The following is a 25,308-nucleotide window of genomic DNA, read 5'->3' as shown; positions in this document are numbered from 1 at the left end:
ACAGTGGCCCAAAGAGCACAGCCATGTGCTCGCGTGTTCGCACTAAGAGTGGACAACCCTGTACTTGATTCTAAGTTTCCTCTGTATATGTTGACCCCAGACGAAAACAAGTTGTCTTGTCGAAACGGCAAGCACCCTGAGATTTTTCCTTCCCTTGTTCACTTTTTGAGTGTCAAGAAACCACCTGCCTACTCTCTCTGTACCATGCACTCCACATCTTGTACGGTTATCTTTGTATGTATACACCAGTGATAAATCATGAAGGAAATCAAGGGATTTGTATTTGTATTGCTTAACACTTACTTTAAAGCTATATCATGAGGGTATAGTTGAAAATGTGCTACGGGGGCTTGGTTGTGTGTCGTGACTGGTTTCTCTTTATCAGGGCTACTTGACAGCCACCATGAAACGCAGGCTTTTGAAAAGTCGTTCCTCAAATAAAAGAGCGTTTCCACTGTTGCAATGGAAATGTTATTTGCTAAAAACTTCAATCATTGCAGTTCAGGGATTGATATTTTTCAAATAACTAACCTGAAGTTCAAAACCTGCAGAAGGAACTATGTAACTTCTTTCCTGCCTTAAAAACCCAGTACTTATTTGCCAGTTTCAGCAAGCAGACGTCTGTTTCATGGCACATACTTTCCACTACCTTGCGTGAAAATTGTGCAGTACACGCCCACCATAAAACTAGGGGCATAGTATACTACTTGTATGCAACTACTTTGGCGTTAGAGCATGCATAGCATGGTCTTAAAGTTGTTCTTTTCATTTGCAACTGGTTCATAAAAGGCCTATTCTGGCAAAAGGCATTTAGCAAAATTATCTTCCTCTGAATGCTTCTAAGGATAACATTAGTTCATTCAGGAAAATATATATTGACAATATCTCTTAAAGGCATGATTGTCCATATTAGCTCTTGTTACCTCACAGTATTTAGTTTTGTGCCTCCAGCATCACTGACTTGCATCATATGTTAAATAGAGTAGTAAAAAGCTCGCTGTTTAAACCACAACTCATGATGGGGCTGTGCACTTTTTGTTGTGTTACATGAAATATACTTATGTATGAAACAATTTCTTTCAGCTGCACCTCACATGATTCAAATTCCACCAGAAGAAAGGCTGCAACACAACATTGCTCACTACATGTTGCTTTCCCAGCACAAAACATGCCATAACAGCACATAGCAGGTAAGATGTGAACAAAAACAGTGCATGTATATGTTCCACACATGCATTTTGTGTACTACCAACACTATGATATGATTAACTATGTCATGTAAGAGAGAGCACACAAATCATTTTTTGTATATATTGCAGCATGGTTATTTCAAGTTTTAAACTGGCCATTGAAATGACCCATTGTATCACCGCTGGTTACCCGGTGGCACTGGGGATCAAACTCCGCACCTCCTGCTTGCGAGGCAGATGCTCGGACCACTAGGCCACTCCTGCGGTCCCCCCACTTATGTTGCTTACACCAGGTGCTGTTAAAGCCCCGGTATGTATGTTAAATGCATTTTAGAAAGCCATTCACTTCCAAAGTATCATTTCATCTTTATAGCAAAACCACAGTTCGCCTAGCTAGACAAACCTGCCGCATACAAGCCAGCAGAAGGTTTGCACGTACATGCTTCGTTAGGAAAACATAAAAATCAAGCAGAGCCTGCCCTTCATGGTGCATTATACCCTGATTTTGAGCAATGATCAAGATAGGCAGATGGTCATTTCATTGAACATTTGCATGATACATTCGTAGAATCGAAAAGACAAGTACTATTGCAAAATCTTCAAACAGTGTTTATTCTCAGAGAAAACATACCATGAAAAAAGTGTTGGATTAGTTATGGTGCACCTTGTATGGGGAAAGGGGCTCCCACTTTGTGAAAGGCTTAATGCAATAACGACAGCGTTTAGACTAGTTGGGTTACCATGTTTAGATAGTGGATGTGCTCAAAAAGATACTGGAAGTAAGTGCACTGTGTGGAAATCTCTTTCTGTATCCTTGTCTTTTTGAGCGCTTTCACGATCTAAACTTAATTTTGCAAGAGAGCAAGGAAAACAAATATTTAAATTCTGATAATTAAGGATAAAAGATCATGTTTCATTGTGTTGCTTAAAGTGTACATTGTATCGCTATTGCTGTATTGCAGCACTTCAGTCGTGGTCTTGCATTGCAGCCTCTTGACTTTTGTTTATATAATAGGCAGTCCTTTTTTTCATTCGATTGCAACACTTTAGAAGCTACTACAGAGTTGCGTGGCAGCGAACTCTCAGATTAACGGTTTGCATTATTACGCCAGCATAACTTGCTAAGTGTTTCACTGCAGTCTTGTTACTAGAACAGTCTCTTGAAAGTATTCAGCCTGGTGGTCATTGAGGGTTACTGTTCACATATCAAAATGCCGGATCAGCTGTATACACTTTACAGCTACCAGAACTATGGTACATTTCATGACATGCTGGCTGAAGAGTGCTGGAGCACCAGACTGGGGATTTGGATGAAACAATTTTCAAATGTGTGCTCGGTATCACGCTGTTTTGTTCCAGTTGTGGAGAGGTTTTCTTTTCATATTTGTTCTGTCAAACATTTAAATTTTGGGCAATATGTTGTTGCCTTTATCTTGTGTTCTCATTGTTGTTGAGGTTTAGTTTTTCTGGTACAAACACTCCACTCTATTACTTTTCAGTATAATTTAAAATTTGTAGGGCACGACATGAAGAATAAAACTTCTACTTGAATAATCTGCATGTGTTTATGTTCTCATTGTTGATATAGAAAGTAAGTTGAGAGAGCTTGTATTTTAGCTCTGGCTAGAACTTTTAGGAGAGCCTCAGTAACATAATCACATGACCAACACAAACTCGGTATTATTGTTTGTGCAATGAAAAATAGTTTTAAAATAGTTATTAACAGCTGTCAGTGTAGGACTGGCCTAAAATGTTTTGTGCTCTCTGTAGCTCTTCTCTGAGGCAGGATTAATTCATCTGCACCTGCAGCCTGATACCGCCAAGAGACCAATTCTTGGGTGAACTTATGATTTTTTTTCACTGAGCAAACTTGCATCATCTTGAAGCATGGAACTTGAGCTGATTCTTAACAGCTCTAGTGTAGCGAATTTCATTATCCTCATTGCTTAGTTTACATTCACCTCAGGACAATGGCCTTTTCCAGTTTAATTATCTGTGTCTTGCACCAGCTACATGCCACACTATCAGAAATCACCTAATCTTATCTAGTGAGCTTATAATCAGCTATCTCCTGCTATATTTTCCTTAGGGTGAAAATCATTTTGTTGTGATACAATGCACAAGCTGTTTCCTGGCGTGGTGCTCAGCTTATCAGGAATGAAATGCTTGGGAAATGGGTCTCTGATTTCAGCTTGAGTAGACGAAATTAACTTGTGCTAAGGCACTCTTTGGCCACAGCTGCCCTTGTGCCATTAAAATCCATCAAATTCATTCTGTTGCCCTAAGATACCATTGGTGATTCATTCTCTGCATTGTATGCCCTGGCCAGATCCATTTTTTCTTTTAATTTCTGCCAGAATATTAACAACTTCCTTGTTCATTCCTGTTATGGTTTCACTCGGTCAGTTGTTCTGTTAATAATTATAATCACTTTATTGAAAACATATTTTGGGCTAAATGGCATCAAGTTTGCCACTCTGCACAATGATATATATGTTTGGTCTTGTATGTCTTTACTTGTGTGGTAATGTTTATTTGGTGCTCACTGTCTAAACAACCTTATTTGCCTATGATATCCTAAGCCCTTCTATACCTATTTTCCTTCCCCCTGGCTCTTTCTCTTTTCAGTCATTCCTCCTCTTTCCTTTACACCGGCCATTGGTCACAAGGCTGCTGTGGGAACGACAGTCAGCACTGGGCCCTTTTTGCTTCATGGAACCTGCACTGCTACTATTAACACTAATAGTACGTTATCAGTATTTTTGTGATACTGCATTTATTGTTATTTATGAAGTAGTTGGCTAAGGCAATGGTAGCAGCGTTGGATATTGCAATATATTATGCATATATCTCACTTGCAATATATCAGTGTGTTCACTATTACACTACCCTCTATTTCTTTCAGTTCAGTTATTTGGCTATAGATATATTGTGCTGCTTTCCTAATTTAGTCCACTCAAACTAAAACTTTGCTCTTTGTGTCACAGGTAGAATCTACAATGATTGCTGCTCTGTGTCTTCTAAGCAGGAGGCAGTGTTCAATGGAGCCATGAACTTTCCTTGGAATTGAAAAGCCTTTGCCGTATTATGCGCTGAACCACGAGTGTGAAGAGGAAAATGTCATGCCTTGGATTTCTGCAGAGGTGAGCCATTGCGGTGAATCCACCAGCGCGAAAGACAGGGATGAGAAAGGAGACAAGACAGGTGCTGACTCGCGACTAAAGTTTATTGGCGTGAACAGGGAATATATAAAAAGCCAAGCAATACCATAAACCACGTAGTTACAGATAAGCATGCAGGACAACATGAGTCAAAAATCGCCCTCAACATTTCCCTGATCGAGGTAGTCCAACTCATTGTGTGTAAACACGATAGACACATTCTTCACGGAGTCATAAGATGTGTCTAGCCTCGATAATCTCCCATTTAATCTCTCTGAATTTACTGCCAAAATGCGTGTTGCCAAAAGGAAAGGGTAGCAGACTTCACATCCCGTGCAGTGTACAGCAGAGTTACCCCAACCACCTAGCCAAGCCCCTACCCTCTTGTGTTCCTGTAGTCTTACATTCATACACCTTCCAGTTGCACTTACGTAAACCAGACTACAAGATAATAATATTTGATACCACATTCATTTTACAAGGTACATATACATTTCACTCTACACGTGTACTTTTCTCGAGCCACATTCACAGAATTATTCTTAAAATTTTACATGCTTTAGACAACGTATTAGGGGCCGAGAAAGCCACTTTTACATCATACCTTCTGGCCACATTTTTCAAATTGTGCGACAATTTATGTACATACGGTAACACAACTGGTCTTTTGGCATCTCGCTGGCTGGCCCCAGCCTGATTCTGCCGGTCACCGCAAAACTGTCTCAGCTTCTTTAACAATTTATCATATGCTCTTGCAGTAACAAGGTTTGGAAATCCTGCGTTCGTTAACCTTAAAATCTGCTCTTGGAAACTAGTCGTCATGCTGTGAAAGCATAATTTCATCAATTCTGAGCCCGCGCTAGAAAGTGCAATGCTATCTTTCACTAGCTTGGAATGGTCGACATGTAGCCAGGTAGAAGCTTAACACTCGCCAGCACACATGAAGTGTGCTGAACATCAAGGTAAGGTCCAGAAACCACAGCTCTTTTTCTTGGTACATTTGCTCCAAGGTAAACCTGAGATAAAGGCCTTGCTCCTTAAACAACTTGAGAAGATGTACAGGTCCCGAACTATCACAACCTTTATAAAAGACCAGAAAATCATCGACATAGCAAAAGATTTTTCCCCCAGCCCATGCACATTCTGGACAATTATTCTATCCACCCTACTCAAAAAAATATTGCTTAGCACAAGGTCAACCTTTGAACCACTACATATTCGAGACTTTAGAACACATACCGCACTGCGCTACTCTACAAACATGCTCTTCAAATAAATGCTATTCAATAACATGCTCTTCAGATAAATTTCAGAAAAGGATTCATGCAAAATTATCTCTGGTTATTTGCAAAAGCATCTGTCTACTTCGCATCTTGAAGATCCATTTCTTGTACTCAATTCGCAGTGTGGTTGAGTATCTTAAGAATGACAATCCAGCGGATTGTCTTGTGATTAGTGTCGATGTAGAACTATTTTATTCTATCCCGTATGAAGATCTTGTGAAAAGCTTATGAATGTGTATATCGGAGCACAACGATGAGCTCGTGTTTAGGAACGGGTGTGTAACATAAGACTTTTTTGGCACTTGCCTCATTTTATTTGAAGTGAAGAGCATGTTTGTGGAGTATGGCAGTGCGGCATATGTTCAAAAGTCTGCTAAATGTATCGATTCGAAGGTTGCCCCTGTGCTAAGCAATATTCTCTTAAGCAGGGTGGAATGAATGATTGCCAAGAAATTGCATGGGCTGGGGGAAATCTTTCGCTACGTCTATGATTTTCTGGTCTTTTACAAAGGTTGTGATAGTGTGGAACCTGTACATATTGTGAACTTGTTTAAGGAGCAAGGCCTTTGTCTTAAGTTTACCTTGGAGAAAATGTCCCAACAAAAAGAGCTGCGGTTTCTGAACCTTACCTTGATGTTCTGCACACGCCATGTGTGCCAGCGATATTCACCCAGGAGTGTTAAGCAGCTACTTGACTGTTGGTCGAACGATTCTAAGCTAGTGAAAGATAGCATTGCGTCGTCAAGTCTAGGCTCGGTATTGGTGAAGCCATGCTTTTACAGCGTGACAACTGGTTTCCAAGAGAAGATTTTAAGGCTAATGAAAGCATGATTTCCCAACCATGCTATTGCAGAAGCGTGCGATAAATTGTTAAAGCTGAGCATGTAAGATTGGGCAAGTTGGTCTGACATGCTAAAGATAAGAATGGCGCAGTATCAAGTAACGAGGACAACAGTAGAGCTCACCCACGCATAAGTGCCATCCTTGGAGCGGATGCAGAATCTAAGAGCGTGTACTTGACATTCAGCGCTGGCAGCCAAGGATCGGGCTCGTTCAATCTTTAGCGTTCAAATCCGTGTTTCCTAGTTTCCTTGACTGTCAACGCTGAATGTCAAGCACGCGCTCTTGGATTTTGTATCTGCTCCAGGGTTGGCACTTGTGCGTGGGTGTGCTGTCCTACTTTCCTCGTTACTTGGTGCTGTGCCATTCTTCCCTTTAGCATGTTAAAAGCTGAAACCCCTTCGCAGGGACTGGCATGATCAGGCTGGGGCCAGCCAGTGAGATGCCAAAAGACTGACTGTGTTACTGTACATACATAGATTGTTGCAAAATTTGAAAACTGTGGCCAGAAGGTATGACGTAAAAATGGTGTGTTCGGCCCCTAATAAGTTGTCTACAATCTGTAAAATTGTTAATAATTTTGTGAATTTCGTTAGGGAAAAGCACATGTGTCGAGTGAAACATGGCAACATATATGTGCCTTGCAACCATTGCATGCATTGCATACCATTATCATGTGGTTGGGTTTATGTTGGTGAAACTGGAATGTGTATCAATGTAAGACTACAGGAGCATGAGAGGTATTTGGATATTGGTAGGGGTTGTAACTTATCTGCATATTACAAGGGATGTGAAGGCTGCTAGCCATTCCTTTCGGCAACATGCATTTTGGCACTACGTTCACAGCAGATTAACCAGAAAATTATCGAGGCTAGACACATCTTATGACTCGGTGACGAATGTGTGAGTGTGCTGCCCATAGCGTTAACATGCAGCGGGTTGGACTGTCTAGATGAGAGGAATGTTAAGGGCAATCTTTTACTTATGTTGTGATGTAGCTTATGTGTAATTGTGTAGTTTGTGGCGTGTGGCTTTTCTGTATACTCTCTGTTCACTTCAATAAACTTCAGTTGCGAGTCAGTGCCTGTTTCTTTTCTCGTCCCTGTCTCGTGCTGATAGATTCAAGTACTTGTAGAGTAGATTCACTGAATTGTGTACTTGCAGAGGCTTGTGAAAAAACGAGAGGAATTTTCTTTCCTTAATGCGGAATGGAAGGTTGAAATTTTTTTACTTAAATGTTTGCAGCATTAAATTCTATTCGGAAAGGTAAAACCCACTTTATTGTACATTTTGTGTGCAATGGTGCCGGTGGCTGCATGCAACTGAAAACATTCGTCCAGGTTATCTAGCTAGCGTCCTTCTTCCTTGTGCCACATTTTCTGAAGTAATATTTTGTCAGATTTATTTCAATCAGAATTTCTAAGAACAAATTGGTGATCACATAATTTGGTGATCACATATGACATAATTCAAAGCGTGATCATTGGTATTTTTTAGTCTGGGGCAGTACAATGAGAAGTACATAGTATATAGTAAAATTAAATATGACCAGTCTAACATAAACAAAACTACTTTTTTTAAAGGAAAATTTTGCTACCGAAGTGCTGGAGTGACATGGCATTATGAAGACGTGGACAGTGTGCTGTATTCATGATGGCACGAGAACTTGCGTACACTGCTTCAGGTAACTGGTGAGTACCTTGGTGCTGCGCTTCTGCTAATGTAGCCAAATTATGTTTTTAATCTAAGAGTGTATCTGAAAACTTAAGCAAAAATTGAGTAGTGTTCAGATATTCTTGCACCAGATACCACTGTGAGAATTAGTTATTAATGATGTGTCTCACATGTACTCTTGTCTGCTGAATATAGTAAGCATGGCTTTCGAGCTGAGTGCCTCCGACGTATGAAAAAAAAATGGCCACTGGGCTGCTCCACGACGCGTGGAGCAGCCCAGTGTAGCACATTCAGGCTTCATGGAGTGGAGAATGAAGGCAGTAAATAATTTAAGAGTAGAAAACACAGCACAAACCACAGGACCAGGAAACTGACAGAACACACTGACCCTGATGACACTCTCTGCATGAAGGGTGTTATAAAGTTGCCTGTCATGTAGTGCAAGATGGAGGTCGCACAGGACGGGTGTTAAATATGAGTTGATGCAGACACCTGTCATTACGTAGTACTTACAGTAGAACTCGAGCAAGAAGCAAAGGTAACAGCTGAGCATGGCCACTCTTGTGCTTTCCTCCGCAAGCAATCTGGAATTCCACTTAGAAATCTTTTATGCTTTCTCTTGACATATACATCATTGCTGCATGTGGCGAGGAAAAGTACATACCCTTGATGTCAAGTGACAGTGAACTCACAGGGCTGGTAACAGCTCACTGAGGTGTTGTGATATATCTACAGGGCACCTCATGATAACAAAGAGCCCTTGAAGGAATTCTCTCAAAGTTTGTTGCCACATGGACCTCTTCGTAATCAATGACTCTAAAAGGCAAGCCTTCCTTTAGTGTCACAAAAAAAGGCCTAGGACATGGGTCTTTTTGCTTCTCCATTAGTGCCAAAATGTTTGCTAGCGAGATCTTTCGCAGATATATAATTATTTCACAAAGTGTCAAGAAGGAGACTGAAGCTGCACCAAGCAGTACCAGTAACAAACTTATCACAGCTGTTCAAAAAGCAGAAAGACTCATGCCTTCATCCTTCTTTTGCATCAGACACATGAGGACACTTCGTCTTTCTGGGTCATCATTTTGAAAAGGTTCACATGGCAACGGCCTTTGGTTAAATTTCTGTTAAGAGCCCTTTTTTGAAACTTGAGCATCCGTTACTTGTGAGGCACACAGCAGAGATATTGGAATGCCTTAGTGAGCTGCTTCCGGTACGTGTGACTGCATTTTCACTGACATCATATATTAGTACATTTTCTTGCACATGCTGAGATAATAAAAGCTATGAGTGAAAACATGCGGTTTTGGGGATGTGTGCTTCCTGGGGCCGTATTTCAAGTTTGTGTCATAATAAAAAGCGTCATAATCTGCCGCAACGGGCATGCCCGGGAACTGGATATAAACTGAGTGCGGGACTTTCGCTTCGTCTTGTCTTGCCTATAACAAATTGGATGGACGATAAACTCGGCAAGCGTCTCCCACCTTTTTCAGATGTTACCAATGTTCCTTGCTCGCTAAGTTGTGCATTTAGTACTATGTACAGAAAGGCACCTGCATTGAATTGCATCTGGCCCCCATCCTGAGCTACTTTCTATTTGCACAAAATGATAAGCAACTGTAAAGACTCATGCGCACAGTGCCGCCGGGAAAAGCGCATTTTGTCTGCTTCTTTCTGGACCTGTGGTTTTTACTGTTTACTGTTATAAGAAATGAATTTTGGGCAATAAATTATAACGGGTTGGTTCTCGGTGAATGGCTTTTGAAAGCTTCTACGAAAGCCGATTGTTCAATAGCGGATGGTTGAATTGTATTTGTGAAATTTATATTTGGTGTTGTGTGACCACTAAATGAGGATTTTTTTTATGCTTTTCAGATGGATCCGACAGCAATGTGCAGATGTACAATGTGTGTAGTTTGCCATGAAAATAAAACGTATGTACTTGTACTCACCCAAACACTTACCACTCTTTCATTCTAAGCTGCATTCTTTGTACGTATCCACTACATAATATGCGTAAAGGAAAGCCTTGTACATAATACTTATTTCTTCGGCACCTGGACGGCTATATCTGCAGTGAACATTGCGGGCAGAAGCTATACGAAGACGCATGTTCATGTACTACAGAAAGTACATAATTACAATACAGATAATTTCCGCTCTAGATGAAATGACTTCCGAGTGAACGGAGGACGTAGGCATACACATTGCGGAAACTTCAATAAGAACAAAACAAAAGCATTCGTTGTGAAAAAATGATTTCGGTCTCGTGCATAGCATGGCGTAACTTTCCGTTACCAAGAATGTGACAGTCGTCATACGGAGTCTCTGTTTCTGACATTTAGTCCGTACCTCATGTTGCGGAAAACCCTCCGGCAACGCATTTCCAGCGGGTTTCTCTGTACTGCGGAGCTTTTTTTTTTTACAGTGTAGAGGCCAGTGGAGTGTGCGATGTCAGTGCTCGTTAAAGAACCCCAGGTGGTCGAAATTACCTATAGCCTTCTACTATGGCACCGCTTATAGTCTGAGTTGCATTGGGACGATAAACCACATTAAAATCAAAAGATTGATTCCAGAAATTAAGGGTTTAGCGATGTTGTGATATCCAGGAAATATATATAGGCAAATTTGAACCACTCTCTATTTTTCTCTTTATTCGTCCAGAGGAGGATTTGAGATCTTAGAAATGCTACAAATAAAGATACAATATTTTAAACCACTGTAGGAAATAAAATGATGCAAATAAATACACAAAAGCTTAGGTAGAACAATGGGAAAAACGACATAAGCACTTTCAGAAGTAAGACGCCGCAGAGCATACACACACGCACGAAAAAAAAAACTAGAAACAAAATTGACACGCTGAAGCAGAGATGCGCATAACAAGCGAAGACAAACTCCCGATGATAGCTCCAAGAACTTCACCGTAGTCCATTTCCTGTGACTGACTGAGCGCGCATTCATTCCCTCTACATAAAGACATAAAGCAAATCCTACTAATGATGGCACGTTCAAAACACCCCATCAGTGTAAATACTTTCCCAGTTCATACCCATGAATTTAATTCCACAGTGCATTCATTTCCAGCAGACCCTCTGTGCATGAGCGAGCATGCACGATGTCCAAGGAAAGCCTTAAAAAAAACGGCCGTGGCTTAGCTTGGTTAAGCCTGGTGATTGCGAAGCACGCCGCTTAGAAAGTCGTTCTTCTTCCGTCTCCGTAGCTGGCTGATGCTTCCTCTTTGCATTCTGCCGAGCTGCCTTGTTCGTAGGCACCATCGTAACATCTGGCTGTGTGACTGCCTTGGCGAGAGGAGCGGAGCTGTTTTATACATCTGGTGTGACGTCACACTGACCGTAGCGCCCCTGGTGAGAGGAGCGGGAGTTAGGCCGCCGTTGGTGGCTACCGCCTCGCCTCGCGACGGCGTGAGATGGGGCCCCGTTTTTACACAGCTGGTGTGACGTCACTCTAGGTCACGTGGTGTGACGTCACGCAGCGAGGTCACGCTAAAGGTCAATGGTGCCTACCACCACCTCGCCACGGAACGGGCTGAAGTGCGGCCTAAAGTAGTATTGCTTCGCAATAAAATATATTCGGTACCTTGATTGCAGTGCTTTTATAGCTGTTATGACATTGGTAAATACAGCAGTAGGTGGAGCACCCATAATTATCCCCCTGTTTTCGCCTTCGGACGAACACCTCACCGCTCGCCTCGCTCACTGCGAACTGAACCAGAGAGCTGCGTTGGCTGCGTCCGCCTTTCGCCGCCACTGTTAACCAGGTGGCGCCACTCGAGCGCTCCAAACTGCAGCGCAAGGAGCCTATAGGCAAAATTATAAGTGATAAATTTGCTTTATTTTATATTTTGAGTGACGATTCTGCCGCTACTAGGCCTACGAGGAGCGCCGGTTTTGTTGACAGTACTAGTTCCCGTCCTGACAAGCAGATGGCGCCACTAGGCTGGGCGTTTCGTTGCGAGTCTGTTTGCATACGCTGAACTAAAAATGGGAATGTGCTTGCGTTTACGTACGCAAGCGTGCATACGGTTATGGTACACAGACAGCATTGATTTATGCTCTTTTGTAGCCATATCTGTGTACGCCGCGAGCGGTGACGTGGTGGCCGGGAAGTGTGTGGAAAAGCGAGAAACAGCAGCGGCGCGGCGGTTCCGCCTCGCCCGGGCGTCAACAGATGAGAACAGGTCCTAGTTTTCCCGGCGAGCGAATCCGCTTCGCTCGCCGGATTTTTGAACAAGTGTGAATGCGCCCTAACTCCTGTTGTGCACGATGACAAACAGCTTTACCAGGCAGCATCGACTCGCGAGCTGCCGCGTGCCGCGCACGCCGTACCGCAGCACCGGAAGCCTTGCTATCCGTATTTGGGACAGATCGCCAGGCATAGCCAGTCCAGTCTTGGACGGCGTGAACGTTCCCGCTCACCCAACGGGGGACGTGCACGGAACTGTTCAGCGCCGCCAAAAATTGTTGTAGAGACAATTGCACGACAGTGGACTTTGGTGTGCTTCGTGTGCGTGGGTGTCTGCGTGTAACTGCTGTGCGATTGTTAACGGACTTGTGCGCCGCTACCAAATTGTGTTTTTTTGTGTGTGCGTTGCGTGTCAGTTATTCTGATGTGACATTTTTGCGCCATGTCCGGATTTGTATGCTGTCATGTTCCAGTGTTGTGTATTCCTTTTTTTTGCTAGCGGCTATAACCCCTGCACCAGCGGATTTGTGTGCCGCTGTGGCAAGAAGTTGTTGTCGCATGAGAAGCTAAGGTTGAAGGCTTAAGTTATTGCGGTTATTGCGGCTTTATTTGGTTTTTCGTAAATGAGCGGGCTCCAAGCTCATTTACCATCGTAGGGGGGACGTGTAAGGCCGCGCTTCATCAATGCCTACATTTTTTTTATTCCTTCGGTCACTGCGGGCCTCCGGTCTACGCGGAGTGCTCTCAGTGAAGCTTCAAGCTCCCCCTACCCGCGTGCCCCCCCCCACCCCCCACCCCCCTCGCAAGCAGTGCAAAGGCGCAGGAGGCACAAGCTGCTTGACAGCACCGCTGTGAGGGCCGAAGACACCTGGCTTTGTTAAGCGCACCAAGAAATCATGTGAGGCGCGCACAACGAGCACGTGGTGCCGCTTGGTCTTAGGCAGCATTCCCACGGCGGCAGACCCCGATACTGCGCGTCTGCGGAAATATGCCAACCACCTCGCGTTCCGCGATGGGCCCCTTTTTTTGGCATTCTCGATGGCACCGAAGCGTCGCGGGTCTCCGCCGTCTAACATTCCTGCGGCAAGACAGTGGATTAGTGATGCCGCCAATTAGCTGAAAAAAAAAAACTTTTCAACCTTCGACAGGCGACGCGCGGGTGCAGCAGGGAAGGGGAAAGCATCAAGCAATAAGGGCGAGAACTCCCCCCGGAAGGAGGGTCTTCAGTATGTTGTCGGTATGTGTTTCTTTTTCTTTTTAGTCAAGCCCCGGGCTCGACGTTGGGTCCTACCTTCAGGGGTTGTGGCTACCTCCATTGGTTATCGAAGCTTAGGGCGGGCCTCGAAATATGACCGCCCTAACTTCTTTGTTTGAAAAAGCTTTAAAATTGCATGTAAAATAATTGGAGAGCAGTCTTGTCTAGTTGAGCTAGAGGCTCCGTGCAGTGGCTAGAGGCTCCGTGCATTGGCACGTAATTGTACAGACCTAGACTCTAACCTCGGTTCGATGACTAAGGTCGTGTCTAGTTTCTCTGTGTGAGATCTTTGAAGCTACAGTCTGTGTGAAGGCGCGCTCACATTAGCGGGAAAACGCGCAACGCAGGACGTTTTCCGCGTGCCGCTTCCCGCGCAAGCCGTTTTTTCTCCCGCGGACAGCCTGCTCTGCCGTCTCGCCGAGCGATGGGTTCGGTACCTATTTTTCCCGTGCCGCTGACGAGAACAGCCAATGGGCGCCGACCGTGAACCGTGACGTCGGTCCCAGTTCAGTGACCCCGTCGGCGGAGGCGGAGGCCGGGCACTCGGCGGCTGCTTTGCCAGGGCGACGGGAGGGGAGCTAGCAGACGATCAAGACGACGACGCGAGAAAAGGGTGCGCTTTCCAGTCTTCTCTAGTGTCACGTGACTATCCCCTTCTCTTTCTGCTCGTTCGGGTCCTCCCTCAGCGCCTCCTCTCTCCACATTCCAATACAACCGCAGCGAGAAAACGCGCGCAGTGTGAGCGTCATTCTGAGGAGCTGCGAGGCAGCGTCGACGTTGACTCTGTGCCGGTGCGGGAAGCTTCCCGCTAGTGTGAGCGCGCCTTAACTCAACTTGTAACGCAGTTTGCCAATGTACACCCTGTAAATATATTTTCTCTTTTTCTGCATCATCTGGCATCAATCATCGTCTGCTCCTTCAACACCGTCGAATTCGCGTTTGGAGAGCTCCTGTGGCCCTCCGAAGAAACGCAAAGAACCATCTTGAATTTACTGCCACCATGAACGCAAATCGTCTATAGTATACGCATAAGACCTAACGTCATCCATTACATCTCTTGTTGCTGCTAAGCGTTGGCAAACCTCAAGCCATCAGCATGCTTATTCGTGCGATTAAAAACTAAAATCTCTTCTTGACGAGACCAACTGTCTTTGTAGTTTGTTTTATTGACCACGCTGCAAGGTTGACGCTTTCCTCACCAACCCCTCCGCCAAAACAAAAAAAAGGCGCCATTGTTATGGCTTCTTCCCCTCTTTTTTCTTATTTTGCGGCTTCTGGCCAGCGGAGGAAGAATTTTTCCCAATGTGACCCGCACAGCAATATTGGTTTCAGACCCCTGGTGTATACATAAATAGAGCGGAAAAATTCGGCTCAACTGGTGATGCTATTCGATTTTTGGTGAGTGATTCGACGTGCAACCATGTTGAATTGGGTTTACAGACACTGCACACGTGTACTCCCCGCGACAGCCACCTGACACGATGTCACGAAGTTACTGGTGAGGTCGCTGAAAGATCCTAACCGACTCTATGACTCAGTTCCCATCGAACACAGATCAACCGGATACCAGTCCAGTCGCAAGCTGGCTACTACTGGACCGACGCTATCTTCAGCCGTGATCACAGTCTCAGCAAGTGATCGTGTAAACGGGCCAAATTAAAAGCAAAACAGCTGCCAAAACTTACGTGTCCTTTGTGTGCTGCACAAGTGATTCTGTTATAAGCGGTACTCGTGTGAGAGTTGGGAGATCCGGGAAGGATTGCCGTAATCATTTGCGAACCACTGCAGTAAAACAGCCGAAACACAATGTAAACTGCTCCCTGCAACGTCGATTCAAACCGACCGATTTACCGCTGTTCTTGCGGGTGTCGATCGATGCTTCCAAAACGAGTTCTCAGGAAACCGCGAAGGCGCGGCCCTCGGGGCGTCCGAGAAGCCGCGACACCATCCATCCACCGCCCATAGGGCGGAGGCCTTCGAAGCACGGAAGAGGAGCTTGCAGTACGCACCGCCCACTGGGGACACGTGACCTACCGTCGGATCGATGCCAGCGGGCGCCCTTCCGGTATTCCCCTGCGTTAGTACGGAATGCGGTAGTAGGCGCTTTGACTGACGCCCCGCGGATGAGGCTCCTCTTTAATTGGCCACGCCTGACAAGGCGCAGTCAAACTACTTCGGAGCCGTGGCGGTGGCCATTCCGCGGTAAGGTGTCGCTCATTTAACCTCACATGACTGCGTGTGCGGCGACAATTCCCTGGCGGCTGGCTGGCCAGGACCCGCTTACGCCTGAAGCCCGTTTCACATGCAAGCGAACCGCTCGCGAACTCCGCCGCGGCGGCGAGTACACCCTCTCTCAAGCGGCGGAGAAAGCCCCAGCGGCTGGAGCGGCGAGGTTCGGGCAAGTTGGAAATTTTCGCGGCGGCGACGCGGCAGCACCGCATCTCAACCAATGACCGCCCGGCAAGGGTGGCTAGACTGGCCCGGCGTTGCCACGCGAGTTTGTACGCCGCACGTACGAACTTTTGTTTAGTAAAGAAATTGTATAAAGCGCTGTTTAATGCTTAAACGCAATAATTATATTTATTTAAATAAACCATGAAAAAAATGACAAAATAATGCGTTTATATTACGCTTTTTTTTGTGTTTGCAGGCCACCAAAACCGGTTGCAGGCGCATATCTTTTGCCCGCAACATTGGTTTTCGCAGCGGTGGGAAACGCGGAGCGGCGATGCATGTGAAACGAAAGCTCGCGAACCGCTTCGCAGCGCCGCGCCGCTGTTCGCTCTGTTCGCCAATTCGCTTGCATGTGAACCGCCCTTGAGGTCACTGCGCGTGGTTTTTACGGGAGGCATGCCTTCTCTGGTAACCCTTCCGGGGCGTCAGAATGCGCTGTACGAGAGCACGCCGTCGCGCTGGCCACCGTGGCTATGCGTTCCCAGCCTTGTGCGCGCAATCCACTGACAGCGACCCTGAAAGGCCCTGGCTCGGTTCCCAGCCTCGGCACAGGTTTTTTTTATTATTATTCAGTGAGTGTGCGGTGGTTTCAGTGGCTCCCTCCACCGACCGCGTGGTTGGCCACGTGGTCGGCGGTGCGGCGCCGTGGCTGGTCACGTGGTTCGTCACGCGGTTGCTCACGTGACCAGCCACGCGGTTGGTCACGTGGTGCGGTGCGGTGGGAATGCGAGCACCGCGAAACTGCGAGTTCGTGGCCAATGTAGCTCTGGCTACGAAACGTGTCTTCTCTTTACTGCCGTCTTTGCAATGTATCTGAAGCTGCTGAACACTGCTTCATTAACTGGAAGGATGCGATTTTGTTTTGGGATGTGTCGCAGAGGACGCTACAGAAAGCCTTTGTTCCTACAGTGTTCGCTACCTTGCGGCTACCCAACCTGGGTCTGTATTCCGAGTGTGTTTCATAATAAAAAGCGTCATAATCTGCCGCAGCGACCACTCCTGATTGGTCGAAACGCCGGAAGCGAATGTGATGGTACCGATGCAGCGAAAAAAGTCGAATAAACCGGACAGTGACGTAAAACATCGCGTACGCTGCTCAAGGACGCCCAACACGGCGGCGCTCTCGAGCGGAGCCTCTCGCTTCCAAGTGAACTCATCGATGCTATAGTGGGTTTTTCGGCACGTGAGCTGGCTATAACCAGGGTACGGGGTTTTCACTTTGTCTTATATTGCCTGCAAAAAATTGGATGGACGATAAATCTGGCCCTTTTTTAATTTCGTTGGGCGATTCGATAGCTCCTAGGCCTAAAGAGCGCCGCTTTGTTGTAGAAATTGCTCTCTTCATTCATACCGGATGACATCAATATCACCGGAGTCATCTCTTCTGTGTACGTTGAATTATGTAACATCAACCCGCAGAATGCTTGCGTTTACAGTAGTTTACTGCATGCAAACATGCATTTCCTATTCTATATATAGAACTTTCTATTAGCTGCTGAAGCGTCCTGCATCATGATCGTGCGTAATGCCTGGCAGCGTGCAACCGCTCATGTGCACGGATGGTCAGTCACTAGCCACGCGCTACTACACCGACGCGTTGGACATGCTATATGCGGTTTTTCGGCGTTCCTCAGTGTTCTTGATAGCCGCGGTGGTGTGATCTTGCATTGAGCTCGCGAGTGAGATTGCAAGTTAGTTTTCGGGCGTCAGTGTGGGCATGCATGCGCGTCATACACCATGGCGAAGCTACGAAAATTTCGTCTGCGAAGTCTCCCAACGCATATATGAAGAGAAGCACAGCAAGATTTTTTAGCTCATTCTTTTTATTTATTTGCTGCAGAAAAATTAAAAACCTAAACACGGCATGCCGCAGTTCTTGCAGTAAATGCATAAAAGGCATGAAAAACGTAAATTACCGTCTCTACAACAGTCCAATCACAGCACCAACTTTCATTCAACGATGTTGCAGATGGCAAATTAGCCATCACGGCGTCTTGGTTCAGCACGCCACGGAGCGCGCATTGCGCAGCGAGTGAGTGCATGGCGCAAATTTTTTTCTCCCTATCTTTTTACCCACAAAATAAATGTTCAACGCAGTGTTGTGAGAACAAGCTAGCTGCCTTTTATTTACCATTGGCGATCGACGGCTGTAGCGGGCGCCTTCTGTCACTGAAAAGCCATCCGCAGTTGCGTACAATATTTTCTTCTTTAAGTACACCTCCGGCGTTTACAAAAACCGGGGGTGTACTTAAAGTACTTTTAAAGTACTTTTCTGCACCGTATACACGGTGCAGAAAACAGTAGCGGAAATATTGTTTCTATTCGTTGAAGTCCATTGGATAAATAAAGTAGTTTTGATATTACCCCTTTAGACTGGAATTCGATGCGCAACTAAGCATGTGGCTGAATTTTTCTTCTGTATAGCATTGGTCGCGTCCCATTTCTCGGTAAAGAGCAATAGTGCCGCTGGACGTTTCGTTGCGGCAACCGCAACGCAGTGATATCATGCCGCCGCTCACAGTAGCAACCAAACCGACATCCATTTCCGGTGCTTCGGCCAATAAGGGGTGGTCGCTGCGGGAGATTATGACGCTTTTTATTGTGACACAAACTCGGAATACGGCCCCTGATTGCGAACCATGTGACATGTTTTTCTTCATTGGACTTCACAGCGTGTGGAAAACGCACACGCTGGGCAGCAGCGCTGAACCTTGTTTCAGCCATAATCTATTTCAGTCGAATGATGCTCCAACTGAGGGACACTTATGGTTTGGTTTGTTTTAGGAGGCTTAACGTACGTCCCAAAGCGCCTCATGCTATGAGGGACGCCGTACTGAAGGGCTCCGGAATTTTTGGCCACCTGTGGTTCTTTATCATGTACTGACATAGCACACGGGCCTCTAGCATTTCGCCTCCATCGAAATTCGACCGCCGGGGCCGGGATAGAACCCGCGTCTTTCGGGTCAGAAGCCGAGCGCCATAACCACTCAGCCACCACGGCAGCTCTGTGGTTATGGTAACCAGAAGGCCGGTTAAATAATATTGAATAGTTAACTTTTTAACTACTACTGTCGGGCTCTTTGATCATTTAAAAGCGTGTAGCCCAGCCTAAGCATGCAGTATCCATCTCACTTCTTAGAATCTCGAAGACTTGGTTACCCTCGGCGTTGTGGCCCAACAAATTTCGCCCATATCGCGTCAAAACACAGGCGCTTTTGAGAAGCTTGCAGGCAAATCAATTAACTTCTTCTGTGCACGTATCTTGTCGAAGTAGTCAAAATTTCTTCGGCCTAAGTGGAGAGGGTTCTAAAAGATTAAAAAAGCTTACATGGATATTGCTTACAGTGGGCTCCACGCATCTCAATGATTAAGAATCCTAACAATATTAGTTAGAAAGAAACCATTCAGTATTGGTTAACCGGCCTTCTCGTTAGCACGTCTTAAATATAGCTGTATTCTGATGCACCACACCGCTGTCAATGCTGAGCCGTTAAGAGCGCCCTTGTAATTCAGAAAGCCAATTTTTGAGAATTGTGTAAAGTCTTAGGTGAATACTTTCTTGTATACTACCCTGTATACTTTCTTGCGGGACGTTGGTAAACTGCCATTCAGGATCTGAGAGAACCAGACAAATGCGCTCAACCCCATGCTTATTCTTCTAGTTATTTCACTCACGTTATTCGGATCTGCGGTAACTACCTGTCCCAAGTAGACTTACTACTTCCAGCACCTTGCTGCCAATTGTAAACAGCTGTCGCTTTCCGAGACTGCTGAACACCATTTCGGCTTTCTGCATATTCATTTTTAGACCCTCAGTACAGTGCTCTGCCTGCCTAACTCATTGATCTTGGCTTGCAGTTCACCTCCTGAGTGACTCAGCAAGGCAATGTCATCAGCGAATCGCAGATTACTTAGGTATATATTCTCCATTAACACCTATCCCCAACTGTTCCCAGTTCAGGCCACAGAGTAGCTCCTGTAAACAACCGGTGAATAGCGTTTGCGTGATCGTGTCACACTGCCTGACACCTTCTCCTATTGGAATTTTATTCTTATTTCGCACTTTATGTAGGGTTATGGCGGCTGCGCATCTGCTATCGATATCTCCCAGTATTTGCACGTAAGCGCCACATAATGCTCTCGTATTGTAGAACTTTTTCTCCATTTGTCCCGCGGCATATCGCCCGAAGCGCGCTTCCGCTCGCGGGTGTAGACACGAGGACACTGCTTAATTGCTTGACTGATGTGACGGCCCCACGTACGGGGCTCAGCACACGGCGGTCCAAAGCGAAAATGTCGTGAACGATTTCAGCTCTGCGCTTTATGCGATGATTTCTCAAAGCCCTGCTTAACTTTAACAATGCAGCATTAAACTTGAAACGTGCCTGCATTTTTTCTGACTTACCCGCCATGTAGTAGCACTCAGCCTGGCGAACGTGGCATCGCTGAAGAGGGGGCGACGAACCTGTGTGGCTATGCTTGCTCGGCGGACGTTTGCAGACACAGGCCGACCATCTCGAGTAGGTCACCGGTTCCGACACCGATTAACACAAAGTGTTTAACTAAAACTAGTCGCTCACCTTCAATGAAAAAAATGTGAGTCAGTCATGCAATCAAGGAAACATCTAAATGCAGCCATGCTGATGACAGACGAAGACCTCTTTACGGCTGCCATATTGGCTCGACTGAGGCGCTGCTTATATCTCGTGAAATTTGCCAGTAAGGCAGTGTGGTGCTGAGGAAAGGGCCGCTGGATTGAATCGCGCAGCATTTTCGTGCAGGCGAAGACCAGTGAGAGAGAGGCCTGCGCGCTGTCCTACGTCTGTGCACCTTAAAGAAACCCAGTGGTCGAATTTGGCCCGGAGCCTTTTTTCTCTTGATGAGTTCCTGCGAGGGTACAGTCCAACCTGAGTGGAACAGCTACTTACATTGTTTATATTTCGTTTCGTCATAGTCACTCAAATGTGGGGTACAATACATTATCATCATCAGCCTTACTATGCCCACCGCAAGGCAAAGGCCTTCTCCATGTCTCTTCAATTAACCCTGCCCTTTGCCAGCTGCGGCCACACTTTCTTCCAAACTTCTTAATCTCATCCGCTCACCTAACCTTCTGCCGCCCCATGCTACGCTTGCCTTATCTTGGAATCCCCTCCGTTACCCTTAAGGACCAGCGATTATCTTGCCCTCGCATTACATGCCCTTCCCAAGCCCATTTCTTCCTCTTGATATCGACTAGGATGTCATTAACCCGCGTTTGTTCTCTCACCCACTCTGCCCGCTTCCGGTCTCTTAACGTTACGCCTATCATTTTTCTTTCCATGGCTCGCTGCGTTGTCCTTAACTTAAGCTGTGCTGTTTTCGTTAGCCTCAACGTTTCTTCCCCGTCGGTGAGGATAGCGCCTACGTCGCTCACAGTCTCAGCGTCCGCACTCACGACTCTCTCGCCGTCTTCTGATCCTTTGCGCCGCCTGCAGCCGATTGCATCTCGACCGAAACCAGCACTTGCTGCTTCGTTTCGGAACTATGCGAAACAGATAAAAGTACACAGTTCCACTGGCGCGTTCTTTTGAACAGCAGCAGGAATTCGACCTCCCTCCGTTTCAGTTGCCGTACGGTGTTTTTTTCTACACCGTTAGGAAGGTTTCGAATGGCGACAACCACTCCGTTAGAGACGGCTGATGAACGATTGCGGACCTCGTTAGCACACCGTCAGTTCTAGCTAATGCTGCTTCGGTGTTTATGATATCATGTGCACCGTTTTACCGGTGTTCTCGTCTGGCGATGCGGTGTTTTAAAGCGGACGAACACCGATAAACCTCCCATCTCGTGTCATTCGTGTTTAGTGTGTACCGGTAAGATACAGCTGTTGTGTACTGATATATTACGGTAAAATATAACCAAATAAGCGCTGATATGCGGCAATGTTTGCCGCTCGGTCGCGCGACGAATAAGGCCCACTTGATGCATTGTTGCTCTTGCACACGCTTACAAATCACGTTTTCCTGCAAATGAGGGTTTCCAATAAAATATTTTGAGAGATAGACGCATGACAAGCAGAACAAGGAACGCAAAGAGCAAAGATTTTCTGCCGCCACACACGATGTGCATCGCGACGGCCGTCTGCACGTCAAAGCACAATGAGCAGTTGCGTCCGCCCTGCTTCCCGAAGCGCATGCAGTTAGCTTCCATGCACGGGAAGCTGCGGCCGCGAGGCGTACCCTATTTATTGAGCTCCGAGTTACACCAAACCACTAGGCAATGTTTTCCCGTGGACTTCGAATGCGGGTAAGCGATCGTGTAACACACTGCACTGAGAGCCGCAGCATGACGGCAGGTACATGTAACTCAGAGCAAGTAATGGCTAAAGATGGCAGCAGCACTGGAGACTCCATTTTAGCCCTCAAAAGCGGTGTTTGAGGCTTATCGCAAAGACTTGGCAAACCAATGTGAAAGGAAACTATCAATATGCGTTCCAGAAAGAACTCCGTCCTTCCTTCCGCAGGGAAGTTATAATGCTGTAATTATACATGCACAATAAAACCGCTTAGAAAACTAGGGAAGTGGGCTTGTCGCTCCCACTTATCGAATAATTGTTGGCTGTGTACTCATCATGCGTTCTCTTTCACATACACCCGACGCGGTGGCGAAGTGGTTACGGCGCTCGGCTGCTGGCCCGGAAGTACATCCAGCATATGTGACCTATAGCTATGGGCTCCACTTGGAATTGACGGCTTTCACGCGTGTTTGGAAGCGTTTTAGCGCTCGGCATCAATCCCTGACCGAAATGGGCACAGTCCATAGCATGAGTACAGCGAAATCTCCCTCGCTCACGGAGTGCTCCGCGTAAAGGACAGCCATTCGTTGGAGGAGCGACCACGAAACAATCGCGCACCGCCGCCGCGTCGCGACACCACAAACGGGGCGCCACAGCACCGCAGGGTAGGGACCGGCGGCCTGCTGCTCCACACGGGGCTCACCTTGATGACGCTCACGGTGACCTGGTCGTCGGCGCTGGAGCGCAATATCCGCTCGGCCAGCATGTCCCGGCGACGTCGAATCGCGTCGTCGACTGCGCCGTTGCTCGGGAAGACGATCGCCTCCCCGGGAGGCGGAGCCGCCGCGGCGTCCGCCCGCCAGCGACGCCCACCGGCGGACAGTGGCGGGCGGGCCGCGTCCGCCCAGCGCTTCGAGCGTTCTGCGAGCTGCCGGCCCCGTCTGCGCGATTTGGATCGCGGCGTCGGTGGCGCTAATTGGCTGCCACCCTCGAGCAGACTCCCAGAGGGGGGACGACAGTTCGCTCCTAAGCTCGAGCTGCCAAGCAGGAAACGCTTGCAGGCTTCGCACAACGAGCCCAATACTTTTAGTGCCTTCTCATGTTTTTCACCAAAGCATTTCAACATTCCTTCTTTCGTTTCATTTCTTCGTTTCCGTGCACGTACGCTTTCCGGGAACATAAACTTGCTGATTTCTAGAAAGCAGTAGTAAAAATAAGCAAGTGCACATCATTTAATACTAATGATGGAAATTTTCGGAAAGGCCACCTCGAGGTATACTATCGGTTTATGGCACTGCCCACAAAACCAGCGCCTTCGATAATTGTAGGTGGATTCTGAGATTCGAATGCACTACTATAGGCACATCAAGAGCTGGGAAGTGGCCAGAAGCTCCTTGAATGCCTCGTTTTCTTTCCTTCTATTTCAATTGAAGGAAACGCCTGGTCGTCAGGCCGTCAACTTAACTGATCCCATACGAGAAAAGAGAGAAAAAACAAAGAGAATGATTTCAATTACACATACAAACAAAACTCGCACAATGAAAGCAGAAGCTAACAACATTCCGTCCCATTAAACATCAAATTAGAAAGGTTTGAAACATCGACTCAGCAGCACAGCGCCAGCAGGTACTCAGTTCTATTCACACATCTTCATTAAAAAAAAGGGAAAAGAAATCAGCTGCCACACCATCATCGACTCATTAAAGTTTTGCATTTTTATACCGCTCTAACACCGATATGCTGGTGCGTTCGCCCCGCGCTGCGGTGTTTCGGCATAATATATGAATTGCCGAGAAGGAACAAAAGAAGCAAGACAAAGAGAGGTATTAGCAAGGATATAATAGTGGAATTTTATTTGCATCTGCATATAAACGTGAAATTATATTTGCATCTTCTTGCATTACGGAACAAGAAAATACAGTAGTGCTAGATTCGAAAGGGGAAGACACCGATCAAAAGCTTCAACGACGTTATGCAGGTTTTTCTGGCTTCGTTCTCTGTTCATCGAATCAGCACGTGTCCTTGTTAGGAACAACCGGAATCACATTCTCTCACGTGTGCCGACTGCCCCACTTTCTGTTAAGTCACCGGATAATGCACAAAAATTATGACGCGACAAGAAAAAGATTGAAAAATAAAATGCCCTAGCCAACGTGTAATGTACCACAGCAGGATTCCTTTACTCGACTGCAAGTCAAGAGCCGTGACGTCAGCGCCGGCGACGAGTATGAACACGAAGGAGTCTTGCTTTGGGCCATCCGCGCTGCGACGAATTTATTGCGTGCCTGTTGGACTGAACTTATTTGTTTGCGGCATCAGACAAAGCTACCGCGGGTCAACGTGAGTTGTGCGCGCTCCCGGGAGTTTGAGCCGACCGGCATGCAGCAATGGCTGCTACGCCAGCGGGTCAAGGGGGAAGGGAGGGTGGCGTGCCGTGACAACAGCACTCTTTCCAGGAAGAACAGAGGGGTGCGTCCTCCTGTAGACTCGGGCTGAGCGGACATTAGGGCGCAGCACCAAAAGCTAAGAGCGGACTGCGGCATCCGGTTGTCCAAACACAGGAAACCGAACGTCAAGCGTCTTTGCATGAACACTGCGGTGGTGCACTCCAACTCCGCTTCGGAAGCGGCACTCATTCGAGTAAGCCGCGGAAACTGCAAAAAGTCTCGACCTCACGTAATGACGACCTCACTGAACCTCAAATTCACGGGTGAGGTTGAGGTCTGATTTGCTGACCTCACTCACAAAATTTCGAGCCGTCGCCGTCATCACCTCAACCTCGCCTCACGACGTGAGGTTGAGGTCATTTTGAAGTTGAGGCCGACGTCATGATGTCGAAACCTCATGAGGTTGCCGACTTTGCATCTGACAGCCAGCACAAAATCGCACAAATATGTGACACAATGAAAATTACAGAGCCAGTTATACACACTGCAGGTATGCGAGGATGAATGAACATATATGAAGACAC

General features: G+C 46.5%; 1 protein-coding gene across 1 annotated transcript in view; it reads right to left on the bottom strand.

Annotated features, from left to right (window-relative positions):
• Positions 1-23,156, bottom strand: part of Awh (LIM/homeobox protein arrowhead) — a 300,738-nt gene extending 277,582 nt beyond the window's left edge. The window contains exon 1 of the mRNA XM_077628062.1: positions 23,041-23,156. Within this exon, the coding sequence (XP_077484188.1) occupies positions 23,041-23,103 (63 nt within the window). The 5' untranslated portion in view covers positions 23,104-23,156. The remainder of the gene's footprint in view (positions 1-23,040) is intronic.
• Positions 23,157-25,308: the final 2,152 nt, after the last annotated feature.

This window comes from Amblyomma americanum, chromosome 6 (assembly GCF_052857255.1).
Source record: "Amblyomma americanum isolate KBUSLIRL-KWMA chromosome 6, ASM5285725v1, whole genome shotgun sequence".
Lineage (NCBI taxonomy): Eukaryota > Metazoa > Arthropoda > Arachnida > Ixodida > Ixodidae > Amblyomma > Amblyomma americanum.
The sequence above is the reverse complement of the archived record's forward strand: the minus strand, read 5'-3'. Positions and strand labels throughout refer to the sequence as shown.